We start from the raw sequence: 16,682 nt of genomic DNA on the forward strand, positions 1-16,682 counted from the left end.
TCATCAGATTCATTTCCTGTTTTTCAGGAATGCCTGCACAAGCTGGTGTCTTTCATTCAGGCACAACGGGTGTACAGGAAAGAGCTTAAGACATAAAGCATCTTTATTAATGGGTACAGTTTAGCACTGTCCCACTCACAGTTGGTAAAAATACAGTTGTTGCCAATCTGTGGGCTGCAGATCCCTTTATTTTCTGCTGACCTTGCTTGCCAAGGATGAGCAAGGATATTTTTCATCATTTACAGATTACATATTCCCACATCCTTACATGACCATTTGAAAGGAAGATTTGTGCCAGCAATTAAAAGCAAGATCACATCCCATGCATAATAGCCAATATTTTTACTTAGGTATCACAATTTTGTACTTGAAATACTGCTGCATGAATCTCCAGCCCTCCTCACATCCTCCAAAGAGGTTATCAAGTGTAGTTTGGTGCAGTCTTTCCTATTGAGAGCGTGGTCTTTCTATCACAGCCTATCCATGGGATAGGATTTCTAGGATCTCTTGATCTTCAGTATATATTGTGTACTTAGTCCAGCTTTACAAAGTATCATTTCAGTTGTCTGGTTTTTAAATTCGAAAAGAAATCTTTAAAAAATGTAACCTGGAATGCTTCATAGTCTTTTATCTACGGATATGGAACACGTACATAAGAAAGTACAGCAGTACTTTCTAAAAGCTGCTTCACTTTTAAAAATGTCTGTATTGGTTGCCTTGGGTTTCAAACTATTGCATGCATTTCACAGACCACTTAATGATGTAATTAATATCCCTTTCCTCCCATGTGTTTTTATGACTGTGTTCCCATATACATTTGCTAATGGAAATGGACTTTGCATGGATGGTATTGGCAACTATCAGTAAGGAATTAAGCCGGAGTTGTTCCAATCAAAACTACACACCTGGAACAATTGACTGGTGAGTTCCTAATTTAAAACAGCAAACAAAAAGTCCACAGAATGGTGGGAAGGGGAGAAACACAGGAAGACAAAGCCATTTCCATCTGGAATAGTGGCATTTTGACATACAGTAGGGATGTTTCCATAAATCTCTAGCCATTACTTATATTTCTGAATGTTCAAACTGCATTTAATATTTTAATTGTTTCTCTTTATTGCAAAATGAACTGCTGGACTGAATGCTGGTGTGAGATCTGGGTTCCATCAATGCTGACACCTTGCAGAAATGAAAAAGGATGCCCTTAATTTAAAAAACCAATTCTGAGTAGCAGTAAATGATTAAGAGGAAATTATTGTGCCATTGAGAGTGTCCCATTCCAGTGGTGCTGTATCAAGTGCCTATTAGCACTGATAGGATTTTTCTAAGATATGACAGCCCCTAAGATTTGGATACCATTTATATCATTACACAGATAGCAAAATGTTCACAAAAAAGGATTGTCAGTTTCCCACAGGAACCTAATGATTTGCTCTGGATTAGAAATACAAGACATGCCAATATTCAGTAGATAACTACTGATTTAAAGTTTTTATAACTGAGAATTTTCTTTTTCAATAAGGCTGCTCTAATTTCCATTCACATGTACAACTTTTTTTTTGTCTGAAACACCAGATTATCATTAATTTCATATTTGTTTTCTTACTATAATGAACAGGTCTCCCATTATTTGGGTGAATCGAAGCTTACCTTTATGGGGATTACAGGTAATATGTAAATGACCAATTATTGCCATTTATCAACTGCAGATTATATTGATTTACAGAATTGTAGCAGTGTTAAAGGATACTTGGAAATGTTGATAGCAGCAAGGAAATCTCATTGAACACCAAGTACAGCAAAAGAATAAAGATCAGCTGATCTGAACTGATTCTCTCTGTGAAATGTGGTTTTTTACTAAGAAAAAACTCTCTATTGAAGCTTCCAGAATAGTTATACTGCTATATTCTCTCACCATGATTGGTGCCACGCCAATACAATAATTGTACCTCTGTGTAATACACAATTTTCCAAGGGAAGAAACCCTTGATGAAAATACATTTAGAATATGCACAGTTTGAATAATTTTTGACCTAGCAGTCAGATTATTAAATTTAAGTAAAAAATACTGAGATATTTATTTGCTTATGGATACAGCCCTTTTCTGATACATTTATTTGATAAGGTAGGAATTTATATGAAAATAAAGCCTGAGTTTATCTAAGTCAGTAGTAATTACTAGGAGAAATGGATATATTTTGATTGCCTATTTTAATAATTTTGCATATTTTAATTATTTCCCAATTCATAGCATCTTTTTAAATTCTAGATTGTGCACTCTTCGGAATTTTCAGTAGTAGGGAGCATTGACTTAAAATTAGAAATCCTGAGGCTTGACTTCAGGCTCCAGCTTGATAGAATCCATCTTGATGGAATATTCCCACAATACAACATTAAAATACAAATATTTTCTATGCAAAGGACTTAAGTAAGTTTTATAGTTATTTAATGTCTATAATGATTTAAGTATTTTGTTTTACTGTTTTGATATCTGACTGTTAAAATATTTTTAAAGTATTTAGTACATAACTAACTACATTTAGTCTATTTAAGGCTGGGAAATTGAGCTCAGCTGCATTTAAATCTTAAAATTTTTCATCTTTATATTATTTTGCTGCTTTCAACTTTCTGAATTATACACAGTAAGAAAAATGTTTGCTTTTCTGCATATTCATAACATCTTCACAAGAAAGTAAAGAGCAGACTGGCTTTCCTTATTTACAGCTTCCTTCTTCTCTCTCCCTGTCATGTGAAAAGATTTTGGTGCTGTTTAGGAATAAATGAAACTCAGAAAAATAACAATATCTAAGCTTCAAGCAAAATTCTCTTAGCTGAGAGGGTTTCAGAGGATTCACAGAAAAGCTGTTTTATATAATCATTTATTTTCATTATAATGTTAATATCTATTCTCTAGAAGCTAGTATTAATACACTCATTTTTTCCCTTCACTTAAGGTGTCTGTAGCTGTAATAAGTCTCTTTGAAACTCTGTTGCTAAGTTATCTAAGCTACAAGGTAAGTACTCTTTATTACTTTTAGGTAGAATTCATTACAAAAAATAACGGAGTTAAATGTTTCAATATAAAGTTTATGTGTCTGTGCCCACACTGGTGTGCGAACAGGGAGTTGAGAAAAACACACTTTTAGAGGATGGCATATTGTCACCCAGGCAGCCCTATTTCCCAAATTTATGAGCAAACTCTCAATGTCTAAAGAGTGGAAGTCAGCAATTAAGTGCACATTATTTTCCATTGTGTACTGGCACACTGTAATTTGAAAATACATTCTTAAAAGTGACCTTGATTTTTTGATACTGATTTTTCAGGTGCACAGTTTTATCTGTCTGTCCATAATGTATTGGACACAATTGTCATAGATGTCAAAGCTGTAGCTACTCAATACATATAATTCAAGTTTTAGCCCTCTAAAACTGTGCACCAAAAAACTAGGCCAAGACAGTACTTAAAAAAAAAAAAAAGGATATGTACATACTTGTGTTATCCATCTGTGTGATGCTATTGGAATATCTTTTCAAAATGTCTTGAAATCATTTGATGTGAATACAATGTATTTTTGAATTTCCATTCTCTTTTAAAAGTTACATTTTTCTAATATAATTATTCATTTTTCTTCATTACATTTTGTTCTGCTCTATCTCTGCATTTTTAGTATCTTGAGGAGAAGAATACTAAAATCATTTAAAATCATTTATCAAGGAAAATACGAAAAAATTTGCTTTCTAAAGCCGAAAATATCTTGGGGGGATAATCTTTTTTTTTGTATTATATTTTGTATTGCTGACATTCAGTATCTATCAGAGCCACCACTGAATTTAGAGACTTTTATTTCAGTGTGCTTATCAACTGATTAGGGCATAAATGTTTTTCTTAGTGCCCAATAATGTTAAGAGGCTTGCAGTTGTCTGCTGTCTAAAAATTATTCTTCTTAATCCTTGGAGCATATATTATTTAAGGGCTGGGGGCTACAAGTGAAAATCAGTTATAGGCAGAAATAGTCCAAAATTTATATCCTGGTGTCAAAACAGTAAAGAGCAATCACAGTTTGTACTGTTCCTGAGTTTATTGGGCAGCATTTGATCCTCATCCATTCTGCTTGTGATTTGCATCAATTTCAGTGGGTACAAAAGAGGAATTCTTGGCATATCAGCTTCCATGAGAAGTTATTCATTACTGTGTGATGGATGGAAAGCTCCACTACCCTGATTTGCTGCATGCACCTGCCACAGAAGTTGAAACAATATTGTGATTCCACTCCCCATAAGGGAAAGGACTGAAGGGCTAATCTAAGGAACAACAAGAGTACTGAAATATGGTTTGGGAATCTACTTGGTGCAAACACCTCCTTCCCCCTGGTCCTGTTTTCCTAGTTTTACACCAGTCTCTCAAAGCTAAGAATGGTGTTATTTCACCCACTGTAAGGCTTTTTTGCACACCCAAGGTGACCAACTATGCCTTGGTTCCTGTAAATCTGATAGATTACTTATTTTACAGAAACATTTTCAAAACATTCACAATTTAGGTAACTCATTTTTACAAGCAAGAGAATTAGTGAGGAAGAAAACAAGAAAAAGATGATTGTGTTTGCATTGGAGTGCACATTACTAGGATTTCACAAATAACCTGTAAAATGAATAAAGCAGTCATTTGAGAGAATACTCCAAGAGATTGACCTTTCTGATACCTGTTTGATGACATATGAGAAATGATTCAACATGCAGAATAGTGAGGGCATAGTAGCATATCATGATACTATGATACAGGGAATTTTCATTTCTTATAGCTTTTAAATAAAGGGGAATGCAAAGGATGTAGCACTGTGTTGTGATGTTGATCACTTGGATCCAGGCATGGAAGGTTTACAATCTGCATTCTCACAGCCTAAAGTATTACATGAGGGTTTGTCCTTGGCCAGAATTCTGAAAGATGTCTACGTCAGAAATCTCTGTTGTCAAAACTTGTCCCAGACATCTGGCAATCCTGCATATCCCTGGTGCACAGGCACTCTCACTGCTTTGAGCAGCACCATCCATTCTCACTGCAAAAGGCAGTTTTGCAGAACTCATGATGCATTTCCATGTGGAAGCCAGAATCCTACAGCTGCACACATCCCTAATTACCTGGAGCCCATCCATACAGGCATTTTGCCTGCACAAGTAAATTATGTGACATTTCTTCTCTATAATGCAGAGGAGAAAACTCCTAACATTAAAAATGAAATCACAAAATGGTTCAGTTTGAAAAATCAGATTTGATTTTGATTTTATTCTTCATACAAGACCCCTTCAGTTTACAGCCTCATAATCTCACATGTACGTCTGACTCCCACCAATTGCAGTTACGTGGAAGACAATAATCCCTGCCCCTTAGGTATAGTGGCTTCCAGATGTGAAGAGTTAAAAATGGAGAAAGAATTTTATGTGCTATGGAGTTTGTATTTAATTTCCAGTGGCTCTGTCAGGTGGTTGTTCTTAAAGGGAAGATGAATATGTCATTGCAACTGAAAATATAATGCTCTACTGCAAACTCTTGTAGTACTGCCATGATATGTGCCACAATGTTATTGTATTACCTATGATGGAGTCCTGACACATGGCATTAGTAAAGCTGTAAGTCACTGAAGTTCAACTACCTTCCCTCTTTAATATATGGATTTTCATCTCAACTTTTAATCATTCACAGCCACTGCACAGATTTGGAAAAAAGTAGAATTATCCCCATCCTGTAGCTAGCAGTAAGCAAATTAAAAGATCAATACCACTTCATTGAAACATGTGGGAAGACCTCTCATTTCATGTAAGCAAGATCAAGTTCCAAAAAGCCCTGAAGTGTTCTGAAGTGCTGCGGGCAGAAAGAGAGAACTTGATATTGTAGTCCTAATTCAAATATGAAACACTCGATGTCTTCCTTACTTCCCTCTCCAAAACAGCTGGGAAAGAAAAAATGCAAAGTAAAGATCAAAGATAAATGCAAAGGATGGAAGGAAGGAAATTTAAAAGTATATATCTTTATATATATACTTTTATCTTTTAAAGTATCTATCTTTTTATATATACTTTATTTAAAAGTATATATCTTTTACTTGGGAAGTAAAATTATGATAAACTGCAGGAAAAAGGATCCAGAGCGATCTATGTTCTATATTCACATTTGTCATATGTGCTTAAATCTGAGATGAATGATCTTCCTGAATTTCAGGTATGGGAGAGACTCCCCATGTTCCCTTGGGATATTACGTGTATTTCTCATCCGAACTATTTGTAAGCCAACTGTGACATTGTGGGGTTTTTTTCCTTTTCTTTGAAGGGAAATATCTGGGAACAAATTCTGAGAATACCCTTTCTCCTGGAAATAATTAATGCTGTCCCTTTCATCATCACGGTAAACATATTTGAATTAATACATTTGCACATCGCACTTTTATAGCTGCACAAATACTCTTATTTTTTTAAAGTAAATTTTATTCTTGTATGGATGATGAGTTCGTGCCTATGGAAACACAAATTTGTCAACCACAAGAAGATAGTTTGCTACTGGAGTAAAGTAATATAGATAACTTTCTACTTCCTCTTCCATGGGCACAAACAAAACCAAAACCCTCCAACTACAGCACAATCAAGAAAATAAACCAGCTGGTTATTAAAATGTAAGAATCACTCATGTCTGCAGTGAAAACTGACTGTGTTCCTATTTTATCTAATTATCTTGCATGTGGTTAATCACAAAGGAAGACAAAAATGTTATTTAAAGCCAAATCTCACACTAGAAATACATTAATAGTAAGTATTTTTCCCGAGTGTTTTATTGCTGCTTGAATAGAAAAGCTCTAGTCCTCATCAGAAAAGCTTCTAATGAATTTGTTAATTTTTCTTTCAGATTTTCTGGCCAGTCCTAAGAAACCTGTTTATTCCTGTATTTTTAAATTGCTGGCTGGCAAAGCATGCTTTAGAAAATATGATTGTAAGTATGCAAGGGAAATAAATATTCCAGAGTTGTATTTTTTTAGTGTATTGTCTTTAGTGGGATTTTGGCAGTACAGTCCAACCCTAATAGGAAGCGAACCAGATCTGTATTTAGATTATACAAATGGTCAAGCATTACTAAACTGCTTTCTGTATCAAAATTAGAAAAAAGTAAGACATGAAATCTCAATTAGTAGAAATTGTTACTGTGCCAGTAAAGGAAATGGCAGTGGATGGTTCTTGTGCTACTCTGCCATTCATACACAATTGCAGGGAACTCAACCGTTAGGCCTTAATTGGGCCTTGCAGCCTGTAATTTGTAAGCTAGACATGAGCAGACCTCAAGGCAGCTTGCAATAGGATCAGAATTGTGCTGGGATGAACAAAGAACTACTTAAATAATCACAGAATCGCAGCTGGCTCTTCTGCACCCTTCTATATTATCAGCAAACTCTTAAGTGCATTTGAGTGACTGCATTTCTATCCGGGCACTGTATAATTCCTGTAGAGAATCAGATCCTGGCTCATTGGTTCAAACCCCCAAATAACACCTATTTTCCATTAATACAGAACGATCTTCACCGAGCCATCCAACGCACACAGTCTGCAATGTTTAACCAAGTCCTCATTTTAATATCTACGTTATTATGTCTCATCTTCACTTGGTAAGTGGCCAAATCCCCTCTGTTTTTATTATATATACTGACTTTTCTTTCTCTCCTACGTGGTGATAAAACAGGCCTGGTAAAAACCATGCACTGAAATAAGAAGGGTAAAACACTTCAGTGAGAGTGTTAACTAGCACCTGTACTGTCTGGATGCACTGGGTTTGGGAACAGAATGTGCATGCATGGGAAAGGAAATCCTCCTCACTCTAAGGAAGGAAATACAGATGATGCAAAAACACGGGATAAAGTACTGGAAAATTTATATATGCACCAAGAGTGCAATCTCAGCAGAGAAATCACTCAGATGTGAAGAATAGCAACAGAAGTATATTAACCCACACCAAGGTCACCTCTCTCTGACTGCTGGGACAGAGAAGAATGTGCAATACCTCAGCCTTAAGTCTTTGACCAAGTCAGGTTCCCCCTAAGGATTACAGGGGATAGCTGTTAATAATCCTGATTACAGACAGTGTAGAATTTATTAATCTGGAGTACTGGCAGTACTGCATGGTAGGTTCGAACAACCAAAATGTGTTACTCAGAAGAATGTTTTGCTTCAAGACCTGAAAAACTTAAATTTACATCCACAGGGAACACCATTTGATTGCCACATGTTTATATTGTGCCAGAGGGATATGGTGTTAGCCAGGGCTGGAGGCAGATAAAGGAGAATACATGATCAGTCTGGCTATACAGGAGCTCTGTAGCTGACTTAACACACAGAATTCTCCTATCAGTAGTGCCTGAGAATTGAGAGTCATACTCAGGGGGAATACAGGATGGTGTACAATGTGATACAAGCTGGTGTACAAGAGGGCAGTAAAGAGAGAAGATGATTCTGTGTGGACAGGCTAAATCACCTGTATTTGTTTTGCCAGACAAGATGCCTTTAGGTCAGCACATTGATAAAGTTTGGTGTGTCATTTTGGAGACAGTGATTAGATTTTCTCTTACTTTATTTTTCTAGCTTGCCTTTCTGATGGTCACTGTTATGTGCTGCCTAACCCTTCTGGTAATAAGTGTAACACAGCACATGGCTTTTTAGAAGAGGAGTTTGCTCTAGCCAGTGGCTAAATAAAGGGTCCAATTTTACCCTTTGTCTTAGGGCCACACACCTGCATAATGACAAATGCTGCCTGTTCTAGACAGTTATGAATTTTTGTGATATTTATCTTGTGATATCTCTTATTGAACATTATGTAATTTTGTATTAATAATAAGGACTTGGACATTTTTAATTTTGCTTTTTAGTTTTTACAATACAAGGTGCTTTTGAGTAAATATTCCTTCATTTGTTTTTACTTACCTATTTCAATATTTTACTGAAATGCTGCACAGATTATGTATCATGCTCACCACCAGGCATTGTGATAACTGACAGTAAAACATGCAGGAAGTGGCGAGCTCACCTGTAATTATGTCTGGGCTCAACAGCTGCAGGTACTACTTCATTATAGTTCATTATTTACTGACCTAGGACTGACCCTGCTAGACTTGAAAATAAGCTAAGTAAGATGAAGACACCCAGAACTGCAGTGACTAAGGAAATGAAGCCCTTTTGGAATGACTGAGAATAGTAGTTCAAACATCTGCAGCTTCTCTGAGACTGTGTTCAAGCAATTGTTGCTCTTGTTTGTGTGAACACACATAATGGTATTTTTACACATTCTTTCTTTATACTACTGATTATGTATTTATAATACCCCCAAAAAATCTCTTTAAACAGTCCAAATCAATTAACTTAGTGTCTTTGCTTATGTTATATCTATGGTGAATTTGAGAGAGCGTTTAATTTTAAGAGACATCATTTAGAGCTTATATGAGTTTCTTCCTGCTGCAGAGGACCAAAGTCCATTGCTGGAATCTGTCCACTTAAGGATGTATTTCACCAGACTGATCTTTCATGTTTTCTGCAAAGGCAAGCAGTACCTAGGTCTGTTACCCCAAACACATTTGGGAGCCAGCACTTGATTTCCCCATACCTTAATAGAGCACGACACACAAAACTTTTCAACCATCAACAGTCTGTTTTCATGAGCACGTTTTGGTTCCATTTAGAAATACTACCCTGGTCCATGTAGTACCGTGGCTTCAGTAAAGCAAAATTACTAAGGCTGGATTAGTAGTTTGAGTAGAGTGCGTTCAGTTGCAGAGCACTTTCCCCTTAGAGGGTGGGGGGTCATGCTCATGGTGTGCTTTTGGCACCAATGATACCTGCCCTCATCGAGCCTCCCTGCTGACACTCAGGCACTGCGTGGATTAAATTGAAACCCCACAGCCCCCTCAGCTCCTGGTTGCCAGGCTTGTGCCGTCTGCTGCAAGAGCAACATCAGCACTTTTGAAGCCAATATTGCTTTAAAAGACAGGGTGTTCTGTTCAAAGCCACCCTTTTTTGTCGGACACACAGACAGAGATGGAATGGAGCTTTTTATGGGAATGACATGATTTTATAAAAAGTCCAAGATGGTATGAAGCCCAGAAAGATTCCTCATTGACTTTGTTCCTGCCTGCATATAATATGTATTTTCCAAATAACTTTACCATAATTAGCAAGAAACCCATAGAAAATGAATTAAATTTCACCTTGTGCATCATCCTTAAAACCATCCCATACATCTCCACATCAGAATCTTATAAGTGGTGGTTACACAGATAAGCACAGTCCAGCTTATGCCTCATAACTCAGGTGGGAGCTTTCCAATGAAATTTAATAAAATTAATTATCTAAGGTTACAACTGATTGGCCAATCTCAGTTTTTAGATACCATTATGCAGGCTGTCCTTTGCACTCAGAATATAGTAGAAAAAGGTGCCTTTTGTGGTTTTATATACTGTTGACAATTTTCAATGTTATTACAGAACAAACAGTAATCACAACAAAATTTATGCTCTACTACACTGTTTGATATTTGGTGATAATTGTTTATGGATCTGGGGGTGGAACTCATTTGCAGGTCCATAAATCTGTAAGACCAATTCCACTGTAGTTTATAGATTACATACAAGGATTTTTTTTTCTCTTTTTTTCTGACTTCAAAGACAGATTAGGTTGTCCAATGATTTTTCTTTCTTTAAACATCTCAGTGGCCTTGTAACCAGAGCAATTTTACATCTATTAAAACATGTGTGCTCCAATATGACAGACTGTTCAGCAGTTACCACTGAGAGAGTTCTAGTGAGAGTTACAGACCTAGTCATAATAATTGTGTCATTAAGCTAATGGATGTTTGTACTTGTTTGTCAAATGGAATACTAATTATTTCTGTAAACTGTACAAGAAGACAAATAACAGTTAATGAGTATTCCAGGCATCTTTCTGTGACACAGTGAATCATCTATTAAAACTTACTTTGAATTTTAAAGCAGTGTTAGTCATGTATCACCAGTGTAGAGTGATTAGCTTGTGAAGGAGGTGGCTACAAATTGTTTGAGATGGACGGTTATTTTTTTCATACTCAAACCTGCCCAAACTTTGCTTATGCTTTCATGGAAAGCTCACTGAGGTCAACCTTTATATTTTTTTACACTTCAGTGCTTTCAGCATCAGAAAATAAGGACGTTTCCACACAGTAACTTACAGAATACTCACAGAATGCCAGTACTGCAGCCTCAATGGCAATTACCCACTCACAGTCCTCATCCAGAGGAAGCAGTAGGAGTAAATTGCTTGAAAAGATGAAGACAAATCCAGACAATGATCTAGTCCAAACAAGAAAAACCAAGACCTTATGATTTGGAAGAATATGTCAAAGAAAAAAACCCACCCAACCAAGAAAGGATTAATCGCAGAAAATTTTAGAGAGAAAAAGGCATCTCAGTGCTCCAGTTCCCTTTATTATCAATAAGTAGATACAAACACCTAAGAAGAGGATCTGAAGGGAACTAAATCACCACATGGAGGTCTCGACTTCTCTACCTTTCTGTGTTGATTTTGACAGGAGCCTACAATGGCAGTTATCCAAGAAAGATGCCTAGCCTTAAGTAGGATGACAAGTGTTGGTGGATTATGCAATGTAAAATAAAATGTGGATTTTTGGCTCTGCAATTCTTTCTGTGATGTTATGTTTTGTTGTACAGCAGTCTCAGTGTTCAGGACCAGTCTCAGCTGGATTTAGAGAGGTTTTCTGCATTCCAGGACAGCACAAGACTGTGCTTCTGTCTTTCAGAATCCAATGATTCTAAAGTGGTAGAGCATATGAAGTTTCAGGAGCTAACAGAGTAAACAAGAGTTGCAGAATTTAAATCCAGAATATTATACAACATTAATTGAAAGTTCTAAGTAACTGGAAATAATACAAAATAAATTATTCAGCTATTACAAGAATCCCACAAAGCACTGAAGTAATAGCAGTGGTACTTTTCTTTCTCTGAAACAAAGCAGATCTGTCAGGAGCCCACTTGTTTCAAACACAGGATCTCTGTTTTCTATTTTGAAGTATTCCTGTGCAGTGCTCTCCAAATACCAGCAAGTAGATCTAGAAGTAGGCCAGTAGCACATGCAGTACCTTCCATATCCATTGTACCAACTCCCACCTTCCCCTTGTCCTGCTCCTCAATTGCTGGCACCAGGGCAGTGTGGATGGGTGGTTTTTCTGTGTACAATGAAAATTGAGGTCAAGTTCAGACACTGCCTTAACACTTCCTTAAGCGATGGGACAATGAATAGGCTGTGCAGCTCCTGGGAGGTCAACAGCAAAACATTTCCTAAAATATCCACCTGTTATTTGTGAGCAAATAATCTATAAATTAAATTAGAGTTTATGTGAAATACTGCCTTCTGGGAAAAAGCATGTGCATGAACACAAGGCCAACATTCTCGTGAGCTTTGGTAGGAGAAACATATTGAATACAGAGTTTATCTTTTTTAGGCACAGAAATTTCTAAGGTGGCTTTGCTGCAATCTGCTGTTTAAGTAGCGTGTGAAAACAGTGTTGCCACAAATAGTTGCTAATCTAGATTATTTAAATAAAACAAATTCAGATAAAACTCTTAGCATTTCTTTTGGAATACAAATTTATGGGATAGCCACACTTCTTTCACCTTTGCTAGCACTGGGATACATTTGCTGACATGCTTAATACTTAAATGGCCAAGGCTTTTCAAAAGGCAAGCAAGTGTAGTGAAAATTACCATTAAAAAAATGTAATAAAACCCACAATTGTTTCTTTGATTAATGCCTTTTCATATTTTTATGCAACTATTGTATTGTGACAGCACAGAAATATTACCATATACAATTTTCTTTCTTTGTTGATAGCTTGGTATTTGTAATAATACACTTGAAAAATATTTTTGCATATTTAAGTTTGAGAGTTCAGATCTGAAATAGCATATGGGTGATTAGTGCTGTTGAAGAGTGTTGCTTAAAGATTGTAAGATAAGGATGTGTGCCGGTTAGTTGTTTGTGAAAGGCAGATCAGAAATCATGTGTATTATAGGGAGAGCAGAAGTATTGAAGCTCAATCAGAAGTCTTTTTGGCTACCCATCAAAGACAGTTTCTATGGAAACCTAGATAATTATACAGTGATTTTCATGCTATTTTAGTTATTAATTTGGTAGTGACATAATATTTCCTTTGTTAATCTTTTTAGATGTTTCTACATAGTTATTTCTAGAATAATTAGGTCAGCATCTTTCCCATGGCTCATGCAGGGAATTCTCTGTGCCACTGATGTAATGGAATATTTAAAACTAGACACAGACACCAGTGAAATAAATAACAATTTGAATGGTCTATTTACTGTGGTCTGTGGAAAAAAGTCATAAAGGTTAGAAGGTTCAATCTAAATTATCTTCTTAGAATGTTCATTTGTAGCCATCTTGTTTGCTTAAAAATAAAAAATGATTAGACTAAATGATAGCTCAGAAAGCTGCCTTTACAAAGCCTCTCTAAAATGGAGTGCCAACAACGTTATTTATAAGCAAATTCTCCTATTTGGAATATATATAGAAATATTAAATTAAGCAAGTAAATAGTATGATTGAGAGATTTATGTTCTTTTATTTCACCCTGGAAAATGAGTCAGCTTCATGTACTTGTGATCTTTTCAAGTTACAAACTTTGCTAATTTTCTATCAAAGGTTGCAGGTCATTTCTGAATCTGAAAATCAGTAGTTCAAAACTGAATATAGATAAAGGTGGGCAAAGTTAAATTTGTATAAATTTGAAAGACAAAATTAACTTATCCACGTTTTTTGTTCTCTGTTGTAGCACACAATATTTCAATATTTCAGTGCAATGAGGTGTGTACCTCTACATTATAGGTCAGGCAAACCATCCTTTGACAATTAATGTAATTGCAATTTCACAGTCCAGTAGTGTATTCTATAAATCAATATTTTAAACTGACACTAGGAAGAATTTTCAGCTGGTCTTCCAAGGCCTCATCTCTTGGTGGGAGACATTGAAGTAATTGCTTCCCATTCTGAAAGTTCCAGCCCATATCCTCTGAAGCATTTTTATCTTTCTCTTCTAATAATTTTTTAATGCCAGGTGAAGGTACTGAAACTTCAGTAATGAGAATATACGTATTTAAGGAGAGCGCAAATCATATATTCAAAACCAAACTCCTGCCCAAAAAGGAGGTAAAACGTCACTCAGGTTCTTTCCCAATATTTTCCCCAATAACTTCCATGGGATGTAAAGCTTTCTCTCAAATACCAAGTGCTGCTAATATTTACATCAATAATCTTGACAACTTTTCATTAAAGATGCATTGAGAATATTGGTGAGGCACAATATTTTGTAAAACATTATGCACTCTGAATATGCCATTGGGAGAATTTCAGCTTTTATTATCATGACATCTTGCAATACAGTAATAATATTACCAGATACCATGACAAGCAGAGCTTGTTCTGGCAGCAGAGGCCAATTACCATTACAAATGGAGGAAAAAAAGCAAATGAATTTGAGTCATATAACATTTGGACTGTTAGAAATACAATTCTAGGACTGCATCTCCATGGTATCCTTTCTTCAGCAATTGTATTTTGAATTTTGTGAGAGATAATAAAATCAAGATTATTGCTAGTATTAACTAATTATGGCTTGCCAACACATGTAAAGTGACACATAAAATTCCTCGAAGTTGGTCTAAATGCATTCCTGTCCTTGTTCCTTTGCAGGAACACAGCACAAAATAGAGTGACTGTGAGGAATATGTAATGTCTCAGTAAAAGCAAAACATTTAATTAGCAATGTGCTTTCTTTGTCATAAAATGGGGCTTGGAGAAAATCTAGAAGTGATTGCCCAAAGAGCAAGGATAAATAAGGAATATCAAAGAAAAATCGAATGCCATATTCCATAAAAAGCCTCAAACAATTACCGTATTTCAGTATGTGCAATATGCATTTGAGATGTATGTGCATGTCTTCAAAATTATCAACACTTGAAAAAGGTTCACAGGAAAAATGTGGTCAGAGAAAAGGATTTGCCATAGGGAGTCAGGGAGGTGAACTCTACAGGCATGCAGATTATTAGAATGTAGGTTTTCTAGGAAGCTTTCCATTGGTTTATAAACACATAGGCTTGTAAGTAGATGCCTTGTGTGAAAATGTAAATGTTATATATGCAAAAGTTGTTTGTTACCTTCAGAACATGGGTGACAAGAATAACTGCAGTAAAATTAAATGCTGGAATGAAAGTTGATCTGGAGTGTAACCAGAGTCTGCAGGATGTGAAATATGATACGATCATATTGGCAAAATAAATTTTAGGTCTTGCTTTGGTTTTGGGAAGACTTAAATAAAAGCATGTAAAGTTCCCCTTAAAGGGGCAATTTGATATATAAAGTAAGTGTCAGAACCCCCTGTCTTCCATCTCTTTCCTTACAGGAAGGCATTACATTTCACAAGCTTCATTTTGTCTTTGCAGTAAAAAGAAAAACCTGATACTCACATGCTGTCTTTGAAAATATCCTGTCATTTTAGACATAGCAAATAGAATGCCAAGTGTAACAACGGTGAGTAACTATGTTGAGAATGTTGCTTCACCATTCAGTCGCTGGCATCAAACCATCATCACTCACAATTCCTGGCTCAAAAATGAAATTGTCATTAGCATGCAGACTTAAAAAAATAAATATATCTTTCATTGACTGATTTATTAGGCTGACAAACCCTTTATTTTACTTTACAAAGATCTGGTGTTTGCGGTGGTTTATGCTAACACATATAACTGTATTATCAGATGCCATCAGTTATTCTGGTTCTCCAGTGAGCAGTAACTCATAATGCTGATTTGTGATCAGCATAACTCTTCAGTGCTTTTGTTCACTTTTGTTGTCTGTTTCACATTCCAGCTACATTTTAAGGGTGTGAAGTTTAGCAAAGTTCGTATTTCTCAAATCAGAAAGCGAAGAGTTACAAAAGGTGTTTGGTATAACTTTGGCCATACAAACAGAACATGGCACAAGCCTCCAGGAGCTATTCACTCACTCTGTGTCTCTATTAGGTGTAACTTTATGGAATGTTGAAAGGATATCTCAGAAGCTTTGGCACAGATCAGGTTGTGGTATGAGAGCATCTAAAAAGAAAGATTTTAATGCACTTACAATGGTTTTTAAAAGAAAAAAATCCCATCTAAAATGCATTTTAAAAGAAAATCTATTCTGTATACTTGGTATTCCACTAGAAATTACCATAATGTTTAGACAGATATTTTTCAAAGAAGGGAAGAGTAGAGGCACAGTCAGCTATAGAGTGTCACACTTGGGTGATAAATACACATTCGAGATTTGTAAATAAAGACTCTTTAGGGTACAATCCAGATAAACAGCACTCTAGTGAGTTCCGTACTTCCACTGGCAATTAAAACCTTCTAAAAAAAGTTGTAAGTAGGAAATTAGTTGAGTTCTGATGTCTTTCAATCTCAATAAAATAGCTAACTGTATACTTAGAAAGGAACTCAAATATATGCTTAAAGTTGAATATATGCTCCCATTCTTTGCACAAACATATTTTTGGGAGTTGTGCATTTCTGCCATATATTACTGTGTATTAGAGCAGAAGTGCCTGAGTCACAGCCATCGGA

At 35.9% G+C, this 16,682-nt stretch overlaps 1 protein-coding gene across 6 annotated transcripts in view; it reads left to right on the forward strand.

Annotated features, from left to right (window-relative positions):
* Nucleotides 1-16,682, forward strand: part of KCNT2 (potassium sodium-activated channel subfamily T member 2) — a 115,695-nt gene that overhangs the window by 36,095 nt on the left and 62,918 nt on the right. For 5 of the 6 annotated variants that reach the window (XM_039556100.1, XM_039556101.1, XM_039556104.1 and 2 more), the window contains exons 4-9: nt 865-921; nt 1,619-1,667; nt 2,955-3,014; nt 6,323-6,397; nt 6,893-6,976; nt 7,549-7,643. In XM_039556100.1, coding sequence (XP_039412034.1) covers nt 865-921; nt 1,619-1,667; nt 2,955-3,014; nt 6,323-6,397; nt 6,893-6,976; nt 7,549-7,643 — 420 coding nt within the window. The remainder of the gene's footprint in view (nt 1-864; nt 922-1,618; nt 1,668-2,954; nt 3,015-6,322; nt 6,398-6,892; nt 6,977-7,548; nt 7,644-16,682) is intronic. The other variant, XM_039556103.1, reaches the window with a different exon arrangement.

Source organism: Corvus cornix, chromosome 8 (assembly GCF_000738735.6).
Source record: "Corvus cornix cornix isolate S_Up_H32 chromosome 8, ASM73873v5, whole genome shotgun sequence".
In the NCBI taxonomy this organism is placed as follows: domain Eukaryota; kingdom Metazoa; phylum Chordata; class Aves; order Passeriformes; family Corvidae; genus Corvus; species Corvus cornix.